Genomic DNA, 3,157 nt, shown 5'->3' with positions numbered 1-3,157 from the left:
ATCACCTAACAATCTAATTTATTACCCTGTGTTGACTAATCAAGTAGATAACGTAAAAATTGAAATTAAAGATCAGAACGGAGAACTTGTCGATTTCAGAGGTAAGAGTGTAGCAGTTCGTGTTCATATCCGTTATGGGAGTACGATATAACGTTAAAAGAAAACGTTTTGACGACATTGACAACAGTTGTGTTTCAAAATTTCCAGTGTTAACAAAGGATAGCTTGAATACTCTCTTAAATCTTGGTTACACGCTTGCAAACCATTATGGAAGACATTCTGAACATACACGAAAAACCATACTTCGAAGAAAGTATAACAAAATTTGAATATCATTCGTATCAACCGTTTTCTAGTAATGCGCTGTCGAATAACGATGAAATACGAATTGCGATACAACATCAAGATTTGTACACTCTGCCCAGCGAATCGTTAATACACATCGAAAGCGAAGTAGAAAAAAATATGGAATCGGTGGGTGAAGGTGCGTCATTTGTTAAAATAATTAACAACGGTATTATGTTTCTGTTTGATGAAATTCGTTACGAATTAAACTCGGTCGAACTCGATAAAATAAGAAATCCTGGTATAACGACATGTATGAAAGGTTATGCGTCTTTTCAAACGGCTAACCTTTACCGATATCAAAACGCCGGATGGAATGAGAGTAAGACAAACTTTGAAGTTTGTATACCCCTTAAATTAATCATGGGGTTTGCGGAAAATCATCGCAAAATTATAATAAATTCTCATCAAGAACTTATATTGCATAGATCTAGCGTGGATATTAACGCGTTAAAATGTGAACGAGGCAATGGTAAAATAAAAATCGCGAAAATTATGTGGAGAATGCCGCATATAAACGTCGAGGATGGTGTTAGATTGCAACTTTTGAAGACATTAGATTCTCGTCAACCACTTTACATTGCTTTTAGAAGCTGGGAATTATTTGAACATCCATATTTACCACAAACAACAAAACATTCGTGGGCCGTTAAAACGTCAACGCACACTGAAAAACCTATATATGTGATTATAGCGTTTCAAACTAAACGTAAAAACATTATATCTGCAGACATGAGTCGATTCGATCATTGTTCTCTATCATCGCTCAAAGTTTTTTTAAATTCAGAGTCTTATCCATATGACAGTTTAAACATCGATTTTGATAATGATAAATATTCAGCGTTGTATCAAATGTATTCATCATTTCAAGATACTTTCTACAATATCGATAATGGTGATCCTATTTTGACTAAAGATGAATTCAAAGACACTGCACCTATGGTTGTCATCGATTGTTCGAAACAGAATGAAAAAATTAAAAGTGCACCTGTAGACGTTCGAATTGAATTCGAAACCAAGATTCCTATACCAAAAGAAACGTCAGCATATTGTCTTATATTACATGATAAAATTTTCGAATATAACGCTATGACAAGTGAAGTACATAAGGTTGTTTAATCTAATAAATAAAACAAATTATGTTATAATATATTATTTTTTTTTTTTTATTATTACACATACAATTTTCATACATTATTCAGTTGTAATTCTATTTCATTTAATATAATAAATTTATATGTTTACATTTGTACACTATTTTAAATATTAGATTTACAATAAGTATTTGAAAAATTACTTAATATTTTTTTTTCCAATGTTCCCTTTCAAATTCATTAAAGACTTTAAGTGTGAGCTCATCTACCTCTTTAGCATATTCTTCATCGTCGAATTCGTCATTCCAGATTCTAACGTCTTCTGCAATACGTTAATTATTTTTATTAACTTTTATCAATCGGTTAAATAATTTTTTTTACTTACTTTAATTTTAATAAATTAAAAACAAAATTTTTTTTTCTTTTAATTATTATTTTATATGTAATTAGTAATAATATAAAACATTAGAACTGATACATAAAGTCTAATTGCAAATTTGAAAACAACGCGAAAATTTGATTTAGAAAAGTATATTTTTGGTTATGATAAAAGTTCCTTGAAGTCCAGTGCATTCATTTTTAGTAACAAACAGTTTTTATTGACAATTATTGTATCAAGCTCTTTAAATTTTTATACACATAAAAGTAAAGCAAAATATAACATCTCTATTATTTTTCTAATTTTTCCGTTTAAATACAATATTAAATTATTAAATATCAATTTCATACTAAATTTAAAAACAATAATTAGTATTTCTTCAAATATTATATTTTAAAATCAAAGAACTACTAATCAGGATATACTTAAAAAAATAAGAGTTGATGTTAGTAGGGTAAAATAGAGAGTTCTGGTTCCCCCCGCCTCACCCCCTCACCAACTCAACTGTTTTGTGGGCGGGCGGGGGAGGGGCGTGTCATAGTGGGCGTGGTTTCACGATGGTGGGGGTAATGGTGGATCCCTATCCCGGTGACGGATACACCCGGTAGGGCTCCGGAGATGAAGAGGCGGAAGTGTGCGGACATCACTCCTTCCATGAGCGGACGCCGGACGCTCGCTGGCGGACGCCGTGGCGCCCTTGCCACCCAGCGTCACGGTCCTTCCCCTTCCACCATCTCCTCCACCAATCAATGCTCCAGCCCCCGCAACGGCCACCTCATGGACGGAGGTGGTGAAGCGTAAAGGGGCCAGAAAGGTGGAGCGGGCAGCTCCCAAGGTGGAGGTCCCCAGCGGTCTCAGGCCGATTCCGCCGCCACCGTCGAGAGGCCCGACTACCACCCAGCTTCGGGCCAAAGTCCCGAAGACGGAGGCGGTTGTGATTGGTCCGTTGAAAGAGGGTCAACGGTACGCCGCGGTCATAAAGACTGCGATGGCTGCCGTTGACCTCAAGGCCCTCGGGGTCCAACTGGCGGGCACCAGGCGGACCCGTACGGGGACCGTACTCTTGGAGGTTCGGGGCTCGGGCGCCCAGGCTGACTGCCTAGCTGAAAGCCTGAAGTGCGCCCTGAAGGAGCATGACGTGCGCGTCCATCGTCCGGTGACGACGGTGCCCGTCATGCTCCTTGACGTGGAGGAATGGACGGAGGGGGGCGACGTGCAGAGCGCACTGCTAGACGCCCTCCGCCGTCCGGAGGACAAATCGCCGCCGGAAATCGGACCCGTTGTGGTCCGAGAGAACTCCGGCGGCAAAGGACGCTACGCCCGGGCGGAGGTGCCGGCA

At 38.9% G+C, this 3,157-nt stretch overlaps 1 protein-coding gene across 1 annotated transcript; it reads left to right on the top strand.

Annotated features, from left to right (window-relative positions):
- Positions 1 to 267: 267 nt before the first annotated feature.
- LOC126909198 (uncharacterized) lies at positions 268 to 1,464 on the top strand. The gene has a single exon (XM_050691615.1). It carries the CDS (start codon positions 268 to 270, stop codon positions 1,462 to 1,464), a length of 1,197 nt encoding a protein of 398 aa, XP_050547572.1.
- Positions 1,465 to 3,157: the final 1,693 nt, after the last annotated feature.

Source organism: Daktulosphaira vitifoliae, unplaced genomic scaffold (genome assembly GCF_025091365.1).
Source record: "Daktulosphaira vitifoliae isolate Bord-2020 unplaced genomic scaffold, ASM2509136v1 Scaffold_180, whole genome shotgun sequence".
Lineage (NCBI taxonomy): Eukaryota > Metazoa > Arthropoda > Insecta > Hemiptera > Phylloxeridae > Daktulosphaira > Daktulosphaira vitifoliae.
Note: the sequence above shows the minus strand (reverse complement) of the source record. Positions and strands in the feature narration are given on the sequence as shown.